Below are 20,449 nucleotides of genomic sequence, written 5' to 3' on the forward strand. Positions count from 1 at the left end.
AGCCTCAATCCATTTGCAATCATTCCAAGTTCTCTCTTTACCGTATAGTTATCGTTAAAGACCCTCAGAATCTTTCTTTCGTCAATAGGGAGAAAATGAGCCAATGCTTTATATGGAAGCTAAAGCAATGTATCAACCATTGCATCGCAAGTCTTTGAAGACAATGAAGCTTTATATCTCTTGAAGTACTTCTTAACATCTTGTTGACAAGGCTTCTTGACCTAATCCTGGGTGAGAGATACACCAATCATTTCCTTCGCTTTACCACTTGCAACGAGAACAGCAAGTTGCTCTCGATGATCCGAATCACTTGTGGGTTCAGCCTCGAGAATGTTCATAACATCTGTGATTACTTCTTGTTCAGACATATCCATTTTAAATGTAACGTTTCAAAATTTATACTGAATAGATGGCAAAGTGACAATATGAGATGTGAATATTCTGCTCTCTTTAGCTTTGCTATTAATTCCATCTGCTCACCCTTTATCAAATCACCTGCACAATCATCAGATATAATCTTCATATCTTTAGCCGAAGATGCATAGAAGAAAACTAAGGCAGCGATGTTTTTGCTGAATGGTTTTGTGATACGTGTCATCTGCTGTGTGAGGACCCAGACGCTGATTCCCCTATATCTTGCGCTGGATGCTAAATTCACGAGTTCATTCGTCCTCTGCTTCACATCTCTCGAAGCAATGCAGTCATAGAGGATGATCAGTGTATTGGTTCCCTCGTACATATAACTAATAATCTTGAACCAATCATCATCCGTCTTGGATTAGAGTCAAGATAGGTAAGTCCTTATTCGAATCTCCGAAATTTCCCACATCTTATTGTGGATGAACGTTGGACAAATCAGGATACTATAATCGAATTTCTGAATTCTTTGCTCAAGAGATTGAAAAGGTATCTTGTCTATCCTGAATTTGTAGGTGCATTGAATGGATTATTTTTGGGATTCATATTCTATAGAGGCCATGAGCAAAAGTTGATATCTTTCCTTCTCTTCATCAGCACTCAAAGCTATCTTGTGGATGGTCTCAGTGAATAGTTCATGCTTATGTGACCTGAATACATTCATGTTCCTCACTTTTTATGTTTCTGCTGAATAAGCACTCTCTATTGTCGTCATGATTATATTCTTCTTAATTACAGTCTTCTTAATCCCTTTACACTTCTTCTCTTCTGTCCCTCAAGTATCTTGCAGCTGTAGAGTTTTGCTCTCAATCCAACAAACTCTTCAATGATCTTTCCACCAGCTTCATCTCCCATCACGCCTACAACCTTGTTACAGCCAGTTGAGATTCCTGAAATGTGATCCTTGGTAGAGTTGCTTGTGTCAAACTTGTGTTTAATATCTTCACTCATATCCTTGTAGAAGTCTTCAGTTTCAGCCTTATACATGACACTGTCAGTGTCTGTGAATAGGAGCTTTACACCATCCCCATACATCTCTGGCTTATGAAATTGTATTAATGTTCTTGTTGTGCGTTGTAACGAGACTTTTTTTAACTATTGTGCTATGTGTAGAGTTTGGCTTTGCAGAAAGCTTTTGTGCTTTCGTTCGGTTGTTGACTAATCTTACATCTACTCTATTCCTGATGTTTTCAATAGTTTTGCCAAAAACAGAGTTGTTCATCAACTTGAAGAAATCCTTTTCGAATTCATTCTTCGCATTCCTGGACAGGTTTGTGTTAAACTCCATGTGTTTCTTTAGCCAGGGTTCTTCCTGAAAGCTTACTCCTTCGCGAATCTTTTTTATCCTCAAACCAAGGCTTTCATATAGCTTGAGGTTCTTGTGATGAATGATATACTTCCCCTTATCATTCATAATTGGCATAAACTTCCTTACCTTATTGATCGTAAGCCTCTCAGGAGCGAGTCGATAATCATTTTGTAAGTTTTGAAGCTCTTTTGGAAAATAAAGATATACTGTCTTCGAAGATACAAGGAATATTACTTCATTTGCCGAGGCCCGTCATCCACTTGAAACCTCCGAAATGAAGAGGCTTACACATTGCCCATCATAGAAAATGTTTGCATCAAGATAGGTGATGTATTTGGTTTGCCTGCTCGAATCATAGGCTTCACCCATATATTTGTTGTTTGCTTTTCCATAGCAAGTTAATGTCATTGAGATTCCTCCACGAATTCCTTTCTTAAAATATCAGCAACATGTTTGGATCACTCAATAGCTTAAGCTCAATGTTTGTCACCTTTTATGCGACATCCCAAGCCAACCCAGGAGCAGTGTAATACCAGGTAGGGTCGAGATCTTAATTCTCAAAACAGACGTTTCTAACTCTTCGAACACGTTTGCCAGCAGGAGGACGTCTGATTTGATTTGAGATAAAGGTCATGAGAATCACCTAACGTATTCATTTTGAACTTGTTCCAAACATCCTTTGCGTGCTCATAATCTTCATCGGATGTATCACCGTCATTCAGCTTTGAAAGAAAACCTCTTTTAGTCGGTAGTTTTGTCGCATCAAATTTAGTGATACTACTCATGTAATCATATGGGTACACACCCTCTCTTGAGACCAACTCGATTTTGTCCTTGAGTACTTTCTTAGTTTCCTTCAGCTTATCTTGAATGGAGTTACAAACCAGTTTATCGAGAGAAGAGGTCATAAACTTAGAGCTGTCAATAAAGCGAAGCTCAATCTTGATATCAACTTCTTTACCTTCTAAGTTGATGTAAGAGCCAACAACGACGTCTTTGCAGAAGCTGATTTAGCTCTCATTAGTGGGAATGCATTTGATGTTTTATTCAGTCTTGCCAAGATTCTAAACAAATAGATGATAGTCGTAAGCCAAGTTGTGAAAGATGATAGGAGTGAACTTCAGCTTCTTGAATTGTAGGTTGCATATGTAGTGCACTGCTCCACGATACTTTCCTGTAAAATGGCAGTGGTCTTTCACTTTGTCAAAGGCGCTCTCAAAAATTTCTCACGGTATCCAACAGTGTTTTGCTGCAGTTATCATTTGCATATCGCTGTTGGTGAAGATCATCTCCTGCAAAGTAGAATTTCTTATGAATCTTTTTCATATTCTGTTTGAGAACTTCAACAAAGATCTGGCAATTTCTTCATCTTCACCTCTTGCTCTGTAGATGACTGTCTCTTAAGAATAAGGCCTAACCTCTAAGCTGACAGCCTTATAGTCGAAACCACATGGTTTATATTTTTGATATTGATTGGTGAAGTTCTCATCGCTCCTCGACTCACTGGTGTCAAACAGTTCTGTGAGTGATTCAAAGTAGGCATAAACAACAAAGGGCATTCTTACTGAACGGTTGTGGTATTTTGCTGGCATCTCGATCTTGACTGCCTCATTGTTTGCACAATACTCTTCATGGACTGCAAGCTTTCATTTGACTGTTCTATCCTCATTTTCTCTAACCATCTCACATAAGAGAATCATCTTGATTTAGTCTAGCGATTTTCTCTCATGATTCTCAAGACTTAAGGTTTTGCTTTCTGCATGAAATCTTTTGATCCAAAACCTTCAATTCTAAATTGCCTCGCGAAACCTCTCAACGCGCTTGCTGACTCTTGAATTGTAAACTGATGACTTTTGTAGTATTCAACGAACTTATTTCATTCACCTCTCGTATCTTAAGTGGTTTTTTCTGAATCCAAGCATCTTTTGAATTTCCCTTATTTCTCTCCTCCTCCTTTGTTCAGATTCATCAACCTGCAGTCTGACATATCTTGTTGGTCTGAGAACTGGAGCATTAATGTCAGGAAACGAGCGGTCAATAATATTAGATAACAACTCAATCAACTTCTGCTTTCTGAGTCTTGAATATTTTTTTTAAGTCCGAGCCGTTTTACATCAGCTCATAATTCTTGAACATTTTTCTTCTCCATTTTTTTTATTGTATAAAAAAAATTAACATACTATTAAAATGGAAGACAAGAATTTAATTCCAATACGTTCAAACAAATTCAGGGAAATTTCCAAACAAAACGCTAAGTTCCAGCGACAGCGAGAAAAATCACGATACAAAGTAAAGTCGGATTGATTTCAGCTAGACTGATCTCAGCCTACTTGATTCATCGCCTCTTATTTTGAAATTGTTCAACCATAAATATTGCAACGCCTATAATCAGAGGCCATGCATTTTGACCGAAGAAGCTGATCACTGATTCAGCAGCTCTGAAAACGAAGCCGACTATGGAGCCAATGAGGTGTGGAAGAATTCCAGCCATCTTTTCTCCGAGAGTCTTAAGCCCGTTCCCTACTCCTTTAGCAAAAGACTTCGAGCCTTTTGTCAATGTGCTCACAATCACTCCAATCCTTGTTCCAACTGTCAAGACAACAGCTGAGACTGTTAAGCCATAGTTCTTGAAGATGTTTCTCACTCTCTCACGGAGTGATAATCTTTCTTCGAGTCTCTCTCTCTCCTTGTCAAGAGCATCAATTCTCTCTGGATCTTCTATCATCCTTTCTCTTTGCTATTATCCTTTCTCTTTGAAGTAGAGTTTACATTCTTATCATCAACAATCCCCCGATCATCTTAATTGAACTTCTGCAGCTCCTCAATTTCTTTAGACTTCTGAGGAGTCAAAATCTATTGCTACTTTTACGGTGGAGATAGATTCGGTATTTTCATTGATCTTAAAAGTAAGAGGGACGATGACCTCACGGTTCAGGATTGAGATTGGTGGATACGCAAGAGGGAGTTCAGCTCGCAATTAACAGGAAAGCATCGGGTTCAGAAAATGTGAAACTTCACATCTTAATGCTATCAGACGCTCAGCTCAACATCGTCAAGAGAGAGCTTGAGAGTGTGAGCTATTTACGATGCCGATCCAAACAATGAATGACGACAATTCAGGCACGACAGCGAACTTTTGAAATTTCAAAATGAGCCAGAACTGGTTGTCTTTTTGAGTTGCCTTTAAATCAAGGCTGTCTCAGAACTCATTTTGAAAAATCAAGGTTGAGTTGGGTTTTCCCCCTGTTCGTCATGTGATTTGTGAGACAAGAAACCTGTGTTTACACCAGTAACGAGAAATACCTTCAATCCCAACTGACACTGACTATTTAGTAAAACTGTAAGTTTAACTTGTTACCTGATTTTCATCCAGTTTTTCTCCTTGCTTTCCCTGCTCTTTTAAAGACTGAATCTCCTTGATTTTTCTCCTTAACTTTCCCAGCTTAGAAGTGTATTTGTCATATGTCATGAATTTCTTGGCTGAAGGATATTGAGTTTGATGAGCAGAGACCAGATTGTTTAATACCATAGATCTTTGGACGTATTCACGACTGGTATATTTAACGTCCAGGGCAATAGGCTGGTGCCAACTGAATCCTAGGTAGAATAATACTTCTTCCTTTGAAAATCCTCCCTCACGATCAGAATAGTAAACATCGATACTTTCACTGAGTTCTAGAGGATTCTTCACCCTAATCACATTTTTACCAGCAACCACTCCTGTAAGACGTTTGAGTCTATCTCTCGTTTCAGAATGTTCAAAGTCCACAGATCCACGAGACGTTTTCAATTCATTTATATGAACAAAAACATCTAACCCTGAGCCTTTTCCCAAGTAGAAAAGTGTAGTATACTGTCTAGTCAGTTTCTTGAAAGGCATGTGCTTGTACATGTTTTGCTTAAGCATTTTATCGCCGTCTGTTTCACCTTTCCCCCTCTCTGCCCACCTGGTTTTGAGTTTTGTCAATGCTTCATTGAAGTCTTTCACGCGATAGTTAGTTAGCTCCAACTTCTTTCGTGGCCAAAGGAACATTACTTTAAGCAAATGTGCATACAGCCTCTTAAATCTTTCATCCTGTTGTTCCAGTGCAACCAGCGAGTCCACAAATCTGTAGATTTCTCTGTATTCCTCTTCGACCAGCTCAGCTTTTTTGGATTTTGAGGTACTGCTGTATGGAGAATGAAGAGCCATGCTTGTTGCGATATACAGAAGTAGGTCTTTGTAAACACGGTAATCGGTGTTTGAACTATCAGCGTAATCCTCATGGGCTAAATCCTTAAGTCGCTTTAGCGTTTCTTGCGGAGTTTGCTGCTCAGTTAGAAGTTGGTCAATTTTAAAAACACTTGAAAAAATATCTCCAGCTAGATAGTGGTTTATCTCTTGCCACCGGCACTCGCGCCGCTCCTCTGGGTTTTCCATATTCCACTCTACTTCACCTTTACTGAAATAGCTAAGATACTGGGCTTTGAACCGAGCAATGAGTTTTGGAAGACGATTTCCTGCTGCACTATTTTCCTTGAAGATTGTGAAGTCTTCTACAATTCCTTCCATGCAGAGACTGAATCTGTGACTCAGTTCTCGAAAAGACTTGTGATACTCCCTCCAAGGTGACTCAACTTCTGGTGGTATAACTTGACAATAAACCAGATACTCTTGTAACTTTTTCAAACCCTCCGGCCCCCTGAAAATTTTTGCACAACGAATAACGTCCAAAAGGTAGAACATGACGTATAGTTGACCATTGAAGCCATATTTGTTTTCATTATCAACCGATGTTGCGAGCGATTTTTCAAACCACTTCATCGCCTCAAACGCAAGCGGAAGAACAGGTGTAACCTCTGCTATCTCTACTATTCGGTTTTCTTTGCGGATGGGGCCAAACAAAACTTTCATTTTAGTTTGATAAATACGGCCCTTCGTATCGAAGAGAAAAGAATTGTTCGGGGTCATTCTAATGGCCTCGTTGCAAAACTGCAAAGCGTTATCAAAGCACTCGTCAGGGTTGGGGAGAACTGTAGCGTGAAGATAAAAAACTCTCGCCATTTGTTGAGCGAGCCATGGATCCTTAAACTTATCAAATCCTTTTCTTAGGACGCATGCTGCTTTGTGTATACTCTGTATTGTGGGTTCCTCTTTCCCATCACTTGCTCTTTTCACGTTCAAAATTTTTTCAATCAAGGGCGAAAACTTCGTTTCTTCCTCGTCACCATATTCTAGTTTTCTTCGATGTTTTAGCATTCTGTTTACTCCGTAAAGAAGATCAGCCGACGTGAACGACTTTGGATCACTACTTAAAATAGTGGACTCCAAAAAATCCTCGGCAATTTGACTCAGAGTCGTTCCCTCTTTCTCAGCTATCTGGTCAAGCAACTCACTGGCAATGACTGGATGGACAATAGAGATGGCCTTTCCCGAGCCGGAATCTGTAGAGCGATCCTTTTCTCGCAAGAAAATCCGTGCTGAGTGAGTGAGATCTTCGACCCAATCCCTGAAGGTTCTTTTCCGCAGAAACGTAGGGTGTACCATAATGGTATCGAAACAAGACACAAACACTGGGTAAGGATTGTATGTAAGAAGGGAACAATACTTTAGTAATATCACTTCATTACCTGTCACAAGATCTAAATTCCGAGCGACAACACTTGACGTGTAGTTCGGGTTGTAGTTTTCCTTCATTATCATGAAGGAAATCAAATTTTCGTTAGCATATTTGTCGAAATCGTTCTCAGGAGCTTTGCCCTCTAACTGCTGTTTCATTTCCGTGTATTTGTCTTCAAACCACTTTACCTCTTTTTCACTGAGGCGCTGTTGTAAGTAAACACTAGAAGTGTTTTCCTTCTGGTAACATTCCAATGGTTTTTGAGTTTGTTTACAGTACAGAAATACACATACAGGGAGGTTTGCTTGTGTTTCCGAACTTCTGTTAGTCTGCTCGATGACTTGCAAGCGTAACTCCCTGAACAAAACGTCTTCTGTATCGTCCACAAGTGCTAAAACAGGTGGAATGGGCCCTTTAGTATCCTCGCCATGGCCTATCTTTCTTAATTGCCACATTTCGTTACAAGTGTTGCTATCAATTTTCTTAACCACCGCACAACGGTAAGGAAACTGTGAATTGCAGCGAAAATCCCACAAGGCTTGTCTGGCCATAGTACTAGCTCCAGCACCTATATGGTGATATATCGTGATAGTTTGCACTTTCTCTTTGGGTTTTAGACTATACATATTTTCTATTAATGTCTTAAGTTCCGAATAATTATCTCGTCGTAGGACATGGTTTCTTTGTTCATCTGTAAACCAGAAATTCATCCATTTAACAGGTTCACCTTGATAAAAATCTAACTCCACCTCTAACGACTTATTCAAGCGCTCTTCAGGCCTCAACTCAGTCAATTCTTCGCATTCTCTTGCACTTAGAATGTCAATTCTATTAAAGGAATGTTTTCCCATAGGGAAAGGATTCCCTTTTGCCATGATTACGTATCTTTGATCTCGGTTAGTTTCATTGGCCAACAAGAGCATGCTCTCTCGAAATTCAGTCCAAGACATTCCAACAATGCCTCTCTTTGGAAGATGATGCTTCTCTATACATGTTTTTGAAAGACGTTCTTCCCAGTCTCCAACAATATCAGGACTCTCAGCTGCGTAAATTAGCTGGTTAGGACCATCCAGGTAAGTGCAGAATTCTTCAAAGACATCCATAACTTCCTTGTAGTCTTTTGATAACAGTAAAAACAACACCACTGCCCTACCTCGAGGAATCTGTCTTGAAAGTGACTGTATTACTTGACTAAGACCCCTTTTCCGTTCAGAATTGTGCCACTGCCTAAAACCTTTAGCCTCTCTAAGGAGTTCAGAGTAGCCATTTCCAAATATCCAAGAAGGATTGTACAAGATGTTTTCAGTGGCCTTGTCATCAGCTTCATAATCCTCAGCTTGACGTATTTCCACCTTTCGTTGATTAATGCCAGACATAAATACTTTACATAGGCCCCTCTTATAAGAACCTTGATCATCGAAATCAAAGATAGTGCTCCACTCAATATTTTGAATGAAATGAAATGTTTTGTCTAGAAAGTCCTGATTCATATCAGCATCGGGTTTACTTAATACCAAAATCGGATACAATGAGGAGTCAACCATTTTTTTTGTTCCCGCACAGAAGTTTCTTAAGTTTAGCGTAAAGGTCTTCGGCGGAGTCTTGATTTTCCACTGATTGCTTCTGCGAGGCTAGCTCGCGATTTTTTCTTGTTTCGTCTAATTTGAGAAGCCGGTCATTCGCGAATTCTTTCATTTCAATGGGACTAACAATTGCCTTTGTTTGCGACCCATGTCTTACATAAGCTGAAGCTCCACGATCTGAATCTTCAGCCTCAAGGCCTTTGAAACAAGCTGTAAAAATCTTATTTACACATAGAGAGTGTGTTGGTTCGATGTCAACCTCGATCACCACTTTTTCCTCAGCAGAAGAGCTTCTTACGGGAATGAACACAGGTGGTCGAATACACTCATAGATACAACTGTGAATTCTACTTTCGCCAACAAAACATTTGCCAATGTATTCAATTAGCTTCTCGTTGACCAAGGGCTTATTGAAGACAACAAGGCCAACAATCTCTCTAGGTTTGTTCCCACATGCTTTGGATTTATTTTCGTCAGCTACTCCAAAGTGTATCGTTCCATTTGTTCTTACATTAAGACAAGCACATGCAAACCTTAATGTCTCACGAACAAATTTCATTAAATTCACATCTTCATTGGATTGAATACCTGCTTGCAAGATCTTAAACTCATGTACTGGAGTGATCATGTCGATTGTGCCCGTCTCCCAACAATTCAAAACCCAGCCTTGAGTGTAATATCTTCTTCCACAACCGGCACCAAAAGATCTGGGATCTTCGTATTGTGCATTGGAAGGGAGCGGTTTCTGCGACTTCACATCCTCAGCTGGAGATGAATCATTCTGCTCGGAGTAACTCTCCTTACTCCTCAGTGACTTAACGTACTTGCTGAACTTAGGGTCTTGACTTGGGTTCTTTACATCAAATGCAGCATGATAACAGCTGTCTAGGTTCAAGTTCATGTCATAGAATTCTTTATCCTTTCCGTCCCAAGAAAATCTGTTTGTTTTCGTATCGCTGCCCAGAAGTTGTTTATCGATTAGTAGTATAAAATAACTGTTCTTTAACTCTTCATCTGAAAGCTTTGCGAGACACATCTGACTCACTTGACCATCCCGAAGAGATAGTTCTTCGTTGGTTGGTTTCTGCACAACCTTTCGGGAAACTTTGTCCCACCAAAATGTCTCCAAATCTTCTTTAGTTAAAAATCTCAACCACTCATTTGTGTTCCCTATAATTTTCTTCCACAGTCTTCTAGCGCAGTCTTTACTTAAAATGGTTTCCTTTGTAATTACTACAAAGATGAACAACCCTTCTAGAGCATTTGCACCATCACGCTTATGGAATATTGATCTCACTTTGCAAAGAGTGCTGTCTTTAGAGGTCTTTGAAGCATGTATGTCTAGCTTGAGTGCGTTTCCAAGCAACAAAAGTCTCTCTTCCTCGGTTAAAGCTGGTTTGGGTGATGTATCTGATGTGTTTTTCATTATGACATCATCTGAGGCAGGCAGCTCAACAGATTTATCCAGACCTTTCGTCACCATTGATGGGAGAGAGTTATCTTTGGTGGCACTTTCATTTTTTCTCACCTCATGTGGTGGTAACACATGTTGTAGAACAATCCATGGACCTTCTTTCAGTTGCAAAGATTCTTTCATTCTACCAGACTTTTTCAATAACAGAAATGCTCGTCCAGACATTTCTTCATCTTCCAGTTTATTTAAATATTCCTGTGGGATTCCTAGGTCCCTAAGCCAGTAACAAAGCTCCTCACAAGTCCATCCATTTATTGACTCTGTAGATGTGCCACCTGCTTGAGTTTTGTCTGGCTCAAACATTTTCAAATGTCGTTCAAGCTCATCCATCAGAATAAGTTTGGGTCCTTCTTTTAACTTTAATGTTGAAACAAGAAGGTAAGCATTGTTACTGGACGCTAGTAACAACAAAGCCCTTCCACTTATGTCTTCTCTTCGACAGATGTTTGAATACCTATTACCCAGATTAATAGAATCGAGCCAGGCAGCTGTTCTATTTGAGTCCCATTTTTCCATTGATAGCGTTTCTCCTGCACGAGATAAAAGAAAATATTGGAGAATGGAGCTGTGCAAATACAATCGCTATAATAGCAATGGCTTAATTCTTAGCTAAGTTCAAGCTGGAAAAATAATGTCTGTCTTTAGATTTTATATTCCTTTCTGAATTCCATAATTAACTAAAAATTTATTTGAAGGCCAGGGTTGAAAAAAGGGTGCACTAGGAACCCTTTAAATATTCCAATATCTTGAACTTCTTTAATGACAAGATGATTTTAGAAGTTTTGATGTAGCTAGAATATACTTGCAATACAACTTTCAATCATTGCTTACCGTCTTTCTGTAAGATTACCGGAACTATTTCGCCTCCAACGGCACCTTCAGCTTGCTCTTGTTCTCCCATTGGGCGTACTACAAATTAAAAGCTAGATAAATTGTACCCGCGACAACTATGACTTTGTTTGTACATGCAAAATCTGTTACTAACCAAACAGTTAAATTAACATAGTCACATTGCACGTCTACGTCACTAGCAAGAAGTTTGCACAGGAAAAAAGAACGAAATTCATTGTCACAACACTAACATTCTTCCTTTCGATTGTACGTCACCATATGTATGGAATTAAAAGTTGAGAGTACTGACAACCACTTCACCCTTTGGGGTTCCCCAAATCCCAAATAACAATTACATCCCTACCTCCACCTTTAAGAGAGCCCTCAAATAGCGTTAATGCGAGGCTGTCATCATGATCACCAAACAAGGGCTCCAAACAGAGGTCATCGCATAACTATTGAAAGAAATGCAACTGAGATTATGGACAGCTACCTGTTATCTTGTTCTTTTCTCCTTGCATTTTTTAGTCAAATTCTGGCTGAGGACATGAATAGGTATCGTAGGTAGTATTTAGTTCGATGGCTTAACCTTTAACGATTTAGCTGCTAAACTACATATAACTCTGCTCATCTCAATGTATTTGCATCCTCCGTAATCGAATAATAACTGTTTTAGAACACTAAATTCTCTGAAGCATGCCGTAAGTTCTTTGTGCAACATTCTTCTGTTAACTTGGTTTTTTTTCTTTTTGCGTCTTTGGAATTTATTAAGTTTTTTCACCCTGTAATTATACTTATTGTTTCTTAGGCGCTTTTTTTTTGCCATTTCGTTGCCACCTTGTTGTTGCCTTGTTGCTACCTGCATAATTTATCATATACTATAACCGTTTTCTCGTTTTTCGCTGAGCGCAGTTTAGTTATGTTTCTGTGGCCGTAACAATGTAAGTATTTCATAGTCTTTAACCGTCGTGTTGTTCGTTATTTCTTCATGTTGTTTATTGTATAACAGTACTATTGTAATCGTTTCTTGTTTTCGTTAGTTTCAACCAACGTCAGCTAATCGGGATTATAGTGAATTATATCTAATATATGAAAGACCGGGGAGTTGGTAATTTCCGAGCCACAGACCACAGATTTCGCGTAATTGCAGTTTTTCATGCCAACAAGGATCAGTAAAGTAAGCAGTCCCAAGGCAGAGAATTCTTTACTAACATTGCAGTGTTGGTTCTCAGCACATTTTTCCTTAATGAACTGAAGCAAAATCTTGTCTCTTTGAACTCAATCTCCTGTGCTTCTCACCTTCTTCCCATTGAAGTAAAGAGCCTGGCTTTTGACTGGGAGTCCGGTCCTTTCCATTATCTCAGCTTTTACATCAGCAACAGCTGACGGGATGGACAACTGTAAGCACAGTGGTCCAAGGTAGCAATGGTTAATGATGACTTGCGTATGAGACCTGAAACCAAATAAAGAAAGACATCTTTTATCACTTCTCAAATTTTCTCCAGGCTTCAAACTTCAATTGCTTTATTTTTTAACGACATTTATTAATCAATTCAGCTTCTAGCAAAACTGACTAAACACACAGACGGGTCAGAGTTTACTCAGTAAGTTCTGTGAGACACCGTCTACTCTAGTCGTATTCTTAAATGACTTGAAAGTGTAAAAACGCAGAACAAAGAAATTTTGCACAGAGTAAAGAGCTGCTGTACTTCAATTTAGAAAAACAACTTTCGATACCGATAATTTACAACAGCAGCGAACGGCAAATAGGTTAAATTTAAAAAAAATATATCAAAAAAGCTTGAAATTGTGTCCACTGAGACCCGAAAAAATTGTGACACTAATCAGTAAAGGCTTTTGCGAGTCGTGCTTTGTAGAAACTATTGATACTCATACTACGATGGTTTCAAGTGAGGCTTTAAAGCTACTGCGCAATAAATAAACTTCTGTGCTTTCGCTGATCATAAGGGATTGTAAGAGAACTCAATTGATGGAAACTTGTTCCTGACTCACATGTTAACAAGTGCTTTAATGTGTATCCAGTAGCATAATTTGTAACTTTCTTTAATATTCAATAAGTAAATAGATATTAAGGCATTCCCTTTTTATTACCTATTATTAACATATGAACTTGTGAAGTGTATATATGCATATGTAAGACCCCGTCCAATGTAATTGTAACTCTTGTTTTCCTTATCTTTATGTGAAGAATTTTGCAATTCACTTAAAAAGACCTTTATTATTCATTTATGATTATTATTGTTACATTCACCCTAGATTACCATGTCATTAAACACGATTAAGATTGCATGGTTACCAAATATTAGAATAACCTTTTCCAAATTTCATGCTGATGGGTTCTTTTAAAATGGGTATGTAATTGGATTGTCAAGATGCAGGTTCGTCATTTGCAAATTTCTCATGTGCGTGGAGTGAGGCTTTCAACGAGTAAAAAGTTGAAAACCTTTAAGAATCATGACGCCATTTTAAGTCCAAAAATTAATATAAAAGTTTGAAACTGTCAGAAGTAAAGGCACATGTAGACAAGAAGGACAAGCATCAACCTTTACTTTCATTCGCTCTGACGAAACGCTAATGCTCGAAACGTCAATTTTTAAACCTTTACGGTGGCCAATTTACATTATCAACTTATTTGATAGAACCAAATTACTTTACTTTCAAGAGCTGAGTACACTGTCGACGACTTCCAACTTAGCACAAGTTTGAATAACAATGTGTCCATTTAAACATGCATTCCATGTTTCCCTATCTTTGTTCAGCTACAAATCACAGATAACGTCACAATGTGGTGACAAAAGGGAGTTGCAGATGAGGCCCTGCCACGCCTTCTCTGACTTCTTCTGACGTTTTCTTTGATTAATTGCTACACAGACCCACAGGCTGTCATCCAACACACATACGGGAAAAACAATCAAAACATATGCATAATTCTGCTTACTATTACAAATGCATTTCAACAAACTCAAAAATAGATCGTACCTCTTGTTGACTAAACATTCAGGAATCCTTTCATGTTGCTTTGTTGATTCTTGGCCAGCAACCTGTGCAACCATTGGTTCATCTTGTCCTGTTGTGTTTTTGGGTTTGCCCCCGTCCACATCATAATTATTGCCTTCGGGACAAAGATCATCAAACTGAAAAGACTCACTTTCGAGAACCACGAGCCTCGATGACTATAAATGGAAGAAAATTCAAAGTGAATGGTACCAATAGAAGGCGACATGTCCTGCTCATTTTTAGTAAACTACGCTAACTTTGAATTTTTTTTGTATACACTTAGCTGATTTTCGGAGTGTTTTGAAAAGTAACCTTGGCAAATCACTCAGTTTCTCGAACAGTCTTGAACGCTTTTCTTGAGAATGAACCAACTTAAAGAGGTAACAGGTCCAAGACCACCGTCACTGATATAGAGTGTGTCGCACAAAATTTAAATGCAAAGAAATTTGTTCATGTAGTACAGTTTTTGAGTTATTGTAGTCAGCGTAGCTGGTGTGGTCTGTTGAGTAAGTTTAGAAATATTTCGGTGTATTTGAGTTTAGTTGTTATAGTGCTGCAACTGGTGCAGTCGGTATGATTAGTGTAGTTTGGCGAGGTTGATAAAATTTTATGTAGTTCAGCGTAATTTGTGTATTTTTATGCAGTTTACAGAAAGTAGCAGTTTGGTGCAGTTGATGTTGTTGATGCAGTTGGTGTAGTCAGTGAAGTGCAGTGAGATTAGTGTAGTTCGGTGGGGTGGGTAAAAGTTGGTGTGGTTGATGTACTCAGTATGATTTGGTGTAGCTTGTGCAGTTCATTTACTGTTTTTGAGGGAAAATTGTCGCGACAGTCATCGAACTTGAGTTTGCTGGCCAAACCATACTTTCATTGAGAATGAATCGAACAAATCATTCTTGACTTGTTTATTTTGAGAGCCAGGAGAGAAAGCTAACTGTGGTTGTAGCACAATAAAACAAGGGTTATGTTTCTTTATTTTGACTGTCTCACGTCGCTTTTAGCAACTCCATCGCCGACATTCCCCATAAACATGTTGTTTCGCTCCGACGAAGGGCTAACGCTCGAAACGTCAGCTTTTGTAATCGTTATGGTAGCCAATTTACCAATTCAACTTTGTTGATATATCCAAATTATTTCGTTACCCCCACCGACGCACCCCAAACAGTTTCTTTAAAACTATCAGCCTTTATTCACGAACTTTGTAAGTCCGCCAGTAATGTTTTTCTTGCACGGGATCAAAGCGAGCAATCCTGAACTGGCAAGATCGGCCCATCTTGCCCGATCAGGTAACCAATCAGAACACTGGATTCGCTTCCTATTGCATATTTCCCTTCGGTGCTGCTATGATAAAATAAATTGGTTTCTTACATCAATAATAATATTTTTGAGATATCACAATAAAGCCAAACAAGGGCCAACACAAACCCGTTTCTTCTTCTTCTTTTTCATCTTATGTTTCCTCTTCAGTGTAGTAGAGCCAACACCACAAAACCAGACTATTGAGTCATCTCGATTCCTCCTTCTCTTCGGCTTTGAAAACGATAGCATGCTGTAGTCTGGGCTCAGCTGATGAACATGGTGTGGTGGGGTATACTTGGCTGGTTGAGAATCAGCTCCACCCGTTGGAAATGCTTGAGATTTGTTGTTTGGTAAGTTATCCCTTTGATGATTTGTTTTGTATTGCGGTTTTTTGTATTGGCAAGCTTTTATTTGATAGAACTGCCCATTACCATCACAATAAAGGAGAGTCTGTAAAAGGTGAAGTATGATAAATTATTCCAAGTTATACTGATGATCTATCATGATGTAGTCATATATCCCCCTCACGTGTGATTTAGATCGCAATGTTTATGCTGACCGCCTTCTTTAATGCCTGGCATTGTACGGTCCAAATGTTGCAATCTTTCTTATACATACAGCATGTACATTAAATATCATGAAAATGAAAAAGCACAACTCCTTCCAACAAAGTCAAGAATAAATGCTTATTTGATCTTTGAATCTACGCACCCATTCAAATGTTGTTAATTTATTGGAGCATCCATGTAATATCTAGCCAGAATGTGCTCACCACGAGGCCTTTCTAACCAGCTCCTGCATCTTTCTTATAAGTTATATTTAATTAGCTATTTTAGTTCTCAGGTTGAAGGTGCCATTAGTGATGTGCTACGCATCTGCAAATATGTTTTATACCCAGTATATCTTGTAAAGTCATCCTTTACTACACCATCTCTCGACTAATCTATGATTATCCGACCATTATCTGTTTTTTGCCAAAAGCAAGTTATCTCACAACCTCCTTAGTCTTTCCAGCCTTAAAGGAAAGAGGCATTCAGCTTTGATTTGATAGCTCATGAGGACCACTGTTCCAGATCTGTAACAACACAGATTGACTTTAAAAATAATCGAAGAATTACTCCAGGTTACTGGTTTGGAACACTTACGGTTCTCAGCAAATAGTCTACTACCTCCGTTTGAGATGCTGTTACAAAAGCATATGTCTGGAAGAGGAAATAAAATTTTTAAAGCTGTTAATGAAAGATAACTGAGACGGACGACTTGCTAGACTGTCAAACCATATAAACAAGATGTGAAAAATAAGTGAAACGAAAGATTTTGCCATGACGCTCAGTTGAGGATAGGAGACAACAGTGATGGGAAACAGGTTTTGCATTTTTAAAGATAAAAACAAAAAAGTAAGAATCACAGCTGCTACATTAGCTTTATATGCAAATACCTAGAAGCTGTTTGCTTGGAACTAACTGTCAAAGGCGGTAATGCAGTGACCTTTACCATACCTATACATGTGTCATCTATTTGAACAATCATGAGCTATGCATGAAGGGGGGGGAGGAGGGGATTCTTGACTCAAATAATGATTTTGTTATCAGTACTTTAATCAGAAAAGAACCATGTTTTGTCAGTGATTCCTGCAAATTGGTCGAGCATTAGCTTGAAACCAAGTTTGTTTCAAACTGTCGATCTCTCCTTTAGTACGAACTGCTTCTTAAATAAAGTAAAACTAGCCTTCTCCGAAGGAATGCAAACTTTAGTGATGACACCAGGAAAGCCATAAACACCTGTAGGGGAAAGCAGACCAATATAAAATTTTTTCACTCAAAATAGAATGTGTAGATGATGAACACGTCAGAATCTTCCTCAGTGACAAAACAAAACACATCTAATAATAACAACGATAAAAGTCGAAATCGAAATCTATGGATATAAATTTGACTATGTTCTCAATATTATAGAAAAAGAAGATGGATATTGGGTCAAATGTTACGCAGGTCATGCTTACTGTGGGTACTCTAGATCAGTACATCAGTCAATGTATTGGTCGAGAGTCAGTCAATACTTGACTGATATGTAGGTCAACACTCGATCGATAGGCGATAGTTGGCGGATACTCGGTCAAGACTTGGTGGATAGTTAGTCGCTATATCGACCGACTATTGCCTGGCCGTCGACCGACTATCGACCGATATATCGATCGAGAGTATCAATAGTAAAACATGATCTGATTTTCCTATTGAAGGAACTGTGTCACAAATTACCCACGTATATCGTGATCGGTCTAGATTTTCGTTGACCACTGCATTTAAGATGAACTGTTGATTTGCATTACTCTAGCTCTCACATCATTTATTTCAAGTTAATTCCAACATATGCTTTCGTTTTGCTTTTTCTAAGCTTAAAAATATTGCAAGGACGCTATTTTGAGGGCTTTGCTTGGGCGTGTTACCCGTGGCTACCACCAAAATTGTGCTGGAGGTTGAATAAGAGAAATATACATATTGCAAGTTTCCTTGTAATAGTTTTCACTGGAGAGATCAGTACTGAAAATCGTTAAATGACTTTTCAAAGTCCTCATAGGCTACTCAGTGGAAGTTCCACTTAGACTAATGTAATATTTTACTGCACATGATACACGAATCCCGACACTGAGTACATTGAGTCAGCAATGAAAATGAATAAACACAAAACTATGCAGTTCCAAGCAAGGAATGTACAGCATGTTTCATGATGCAGTTTGAAGAACAGAGTGTTTGGAACTTTTAATCATACAAAACATTGTGAGTCTAATAGCAGAAGGGCAGTTCTTTGAAGAGCACTAACTAATTCATATTTTGACGGGTAGATCATTTAGGGAGTGTCCATTTAGGTAGTCCATCTGGGTGGTCCATGGATTAGAAGGTCAGTTTTTTCACCACTGGTAGTCAAATAAACTCGCGCAGTATGGGTTCAATTCAAAGTTGTTTCTTTATCAATAAACATTAAGGCCCACATCAAACATCGAATTTTCACATGTGCCGAACTTGACTTCAATTTGAGTCGACTAAAATAGTTAAATACGGCATTTGATTCAAATGTCGAATTTACCTCTGTTTGCGGTCAATATTCCCAGGGACACTTCTTATTTGCTAGACGAAGACGTCTAAAGAGCGTTTGCTTAATTGCTTTACTGATGCTTTTGTTTTGCTGTTTGTTCTTGCTTCGTCATCTTGGCTTTTCGTCATGATACTTTGACTTGATTCACGTTCCATCATTTCATTGAAACACGACCCACAATATGCCACAGATTTTCCTACTTTCCACCTCATACAGAAGTAATTACCGCACGTCAAACAACTACATTTTGTCTTTGCAAAGCAAGAACTACAAATTCCTTCGTCTCCCACCATTTTCTGTGCTGTTTTGGCTTTTTCGTGCATGGTATTCACAGAATTCCTAGCGAGTTGTGGGTAATAAATGGATCATGATAATTTCGTATAATTCATGCTTTAAGTTCGGCACATGTAACATGCGATGTTCGAATTAAAAGTCGAACCTGAGTCGAATCTTCGACTGTTTCAGTCACAGACACGGCGAAAGTCGCAGTTAATTTAAAACATTCGAATTTAATTGATTCAAATGTTGCACTTCACATGCATTTAACCTTCGCATTAAGTTCGGTACATGTGAAATTTGACGTTTGAACTGGGCCTAAGAGGGCTTTTCTGATTCCTTTTGGTACATTTAAAGTAGTCCTGGAGGCCAGATTGCACATTTTCCCGCATAATTGAAGCCGTCAAAATATTTCTAAAAACTAGATCACATTTCCGCGTCTGAAACTTTAATGAAAGAAGGAAAGAATTTGACTTTAAAACCGGCGTTGCTCTGTTTGCTTTCACATGGTGACCATCATATCCATGCCTACAATACAGCGGTAAATCGCTAAAAAAAGGCCCTAATTTAGACCCATTTCACCTTTTTTAGTGGGCTATTTTTCCCGTGAAACCAAGCTGCAGACGTGAGTAAATCAATTACACCTTTGCATGGTAACAGCACTCGCAACAGCACCTTGCTGTCAGAGATTAGGGCGTGAATGTGACGGAAGATCGCATGAGTGAACTCGCATCGTGATGAGTGGCTTTGAAAAGCTTCCGGCTTCGGCTCGTGATTTATGAGCTTTCCTCGTGTTGTCCCAACATTAAAATTAGAAAGTGCATGGAGAAAGATAAAAAGGAGAAGAGTCCATGGGTGAAAGTAAAAAAAGGCACAAAAAGCAAAGAAATTCGACAGAGAATGATGAAAGAAATCTCACAAAAACGAATAAGGCTCGTGTTTTAAGCAATCTTTGCTGCTCGCACTCGATCAGCAATTATTAGGGTTTACCGCGTCGTGTCTTAGCTGGTTTTCAGTTGATGAATAAAGAGCTGAAATCAAAATTTCATTCAGTAAAACTGAACTACAGGGCTTTCAGTAGCTGCCACTACTGACCTGCAAACTAAATAAACCGTGTCTGTATAGATGAAGGTCAACCTGTATTAGGCGGTCACTCCACCATTCCCCATGGGTGACCGCTTACAGATTCGCCTATACTATAGACTTTGATAAGCCCTGGAAATTGAAAAAGTGAAAAGGTTTCGGTCACCATACGCAAATTATCCGATACACAACCAAAACCTACTATCAAACTTGATGATCAGGCATGCGAACGACTCAAAATCCGAGTTTCCGCGCCAAAACCTACCACGTGTGGATATGTTATTCAGCTCTGTCACAGGTAACGTAATCTAGATCGCAGAGATAGGAAAAAAACATCGATCCATCTGCACTGGGAAGCCAATTTTATAATTTAAAGGATAAACAACAAACTGATTAAAGACAAACAACCACCAAGGCATATTTTCATTGTACAATTGTACGTAGGTAGTGTATGATTTAAAGCCAAACT

General features: G+C 38.8%; 1 protein-coding gene across 1 annotated transcript in view; it reads right to left on the minus strand.

The window, feature by feature from the left end:
* Positions 1 to 20,449, minus strand: part of LOC111345262 (sterile alpha motif domain-containing protein 9-like) — a 42,772-nt gene that overhangs the window by 7,189 nt on the left and 15,134 nt on the right. The window contains 9 exon segments of the mRNA XM_088730830.1: positions 5,085 to 8,876; positions 8,878 to 10,913; positions 11,215 to 11,292; positions 11,579 to 11,669; positions 12,514 to 12,667; positions 14,215 to 14,408; positions 15,655 to 15,978; positions 16,674 to 16,730; positions 17,257 to 17,309. Of these exon segments, the coding sequence (XP_088586956.1) occupies positions 5,085 to 8,876; positions 8,878 to 10,913; positions 11,215 to 11,292; positions 11,579 to 11,669; positions 12,514 to 12,667; positions 14,215 to 14,408; positions 15,655 to 15,978; positions 16,674 to 16,730; positions 17,257 to 17,309 (6,779 nt within the window).

This window comes from Stylophora pistillata, chromosome 8 (genome assembly GCF_964205215.1).
Source record: "Stylophora pistillata chromosome 8, jaStyPist1.2, whole genome shotgun sequence".
NCBI lineage: Eukaryota > Metazoa > Cnidaria > Anthozoa > Scleractinia > Pocilloporidae > Stylophora > Stylophora pistillata.